Source organism: Fukomys damarensis, unplaced genomic scaffold (assembly GCF_012274545.1).
Source record: "Fukomys damarensis isolate Sample0158 unplaced genomic scaffold, DMR_v1.0_HiC HiC_scaffold_11, whole genome shotgun sequence".
In the NCBI taxonomy this organism is placed as follows: domain Eukaryota; kingdom Metazoa; phylum Chordata; class Mammalia; order Rodentia; family Bathyergidae; genus Fukomys; species Fukomys damarensis.
This window is the reverse complement of record NW_022900923.1, coordinates 15,598,783-15,599,726: the sequence shown is the minus strand read 5'-3', so window position 1 is coordinate 15,599,726 and position 944 is coordinate 15,598,783. Positions and strand designations below refer to the sequence as shown.

Genomic DNA, 944 nt, shown 5'->3' with positions numbered 1-944 from the left:
CCCCCCCCCCCCGCCGGCTGCCTGTGCCTCGGGTTCCAGGACATACGCCCAGAGCTGTGAATTGGTGCACACGCCAACACACCGATTTCATTCTTTGACTTTCCAGGGAGGAGAACTGTGGGGAAGAATCTCTAGATAAAGCTTCAGCACAACAAACGTTTTCTTTCTCCTCGAACCCCGCCTTCCCAGCTAGGGACAGGCGACGTTGGTCTGGAACAGTGCACAGCTGAGGGGATCAGAGAACCAGGGTGAGAAGAAAGCATCACTGCAAGAGGGGTGGCGGGAGGGCCGGGGGGATGGAACCCCACAGCCTGGCAGAGAGCCTCGGGTAGGGTGACCGGAAAAGGAGGAGGATGTTGAGCCGGGAAACAGAGAAGGGGTCTGGAAAGCACCCGGCGCGTACGTATCCAGGCTGCCCAGGGCTGGTGCGCACCAGGCGGGGGAAGTCGGTCCTTGGGGGTCCCCTCCCCTGACTCCCCAACCGGAGGGCCAGGAGGAAATGGCTTTGTATCTCAGGATGAAAGAGAGACTGGGGCCACCACGCAGGGGGCGGGGATGAAGGATGCCCGGAGCAAGAGGACCCCGCCCGTCCCGTGCCAGGGCCACTCAGCCCCGCATTCAGCCGCAGCCCCGGGTCCTCACTCTGACTCTCGCCGCCCGTCCAGGACCCAAAGACCTGGAGCAGGGTTACCCTGAGCTGCGCCCCCACCCCGTGCCCTGCGCGCTCACCTGCCCACGAAGTTCTCCAGCACCGAGCTCTTGCCCGCGCTCTGGCCGCCCACCACGGCGATCTGCGGCAGCTCCAGCAGGCAGGTCTGTCCCAGCGCCGAGAAGGCGTCCTGCAGACGGTTCACCAGGGGGATCAGCTCCTCCATCTCCCTGTTCCCCATTTTGCCTGGGCGGCCAGCTGCCCACAGGTCCCTGCTCGCCTCTGCGCCCTGGCC

At 64.8% G+C, this 944-nt stretch overlaps 1 protein-coding gene across 7 annotated transcripts in view; it reads right to left on the bottom strand.

Moving 5' to 3' along the window:
* The window catches only part of Dnm3 (dynamin 3), a 531,047-nt gene extending 530,109 nt beyond the window's left edge, over positions 1 to 938 (bottom strand). For all 7 annotated transcript variants that reach the window (XM_010635626.2, XM_033762088.1, XM_033762089.1 and 4 more), the window contains exon 1: positions 730 to 938. In XM_010635626.2, the coding sequence (XP_010633928.1) occupies positions 730 to 890 (161 nt within the window). In that variant the 5' untranslated portion in view covers positions 891 to 938. The remainder of the gene's footprint in view (positions 1 to 729) is intronic.
* Positions 939 to 944: the final 6 nt, after the last annotated feature.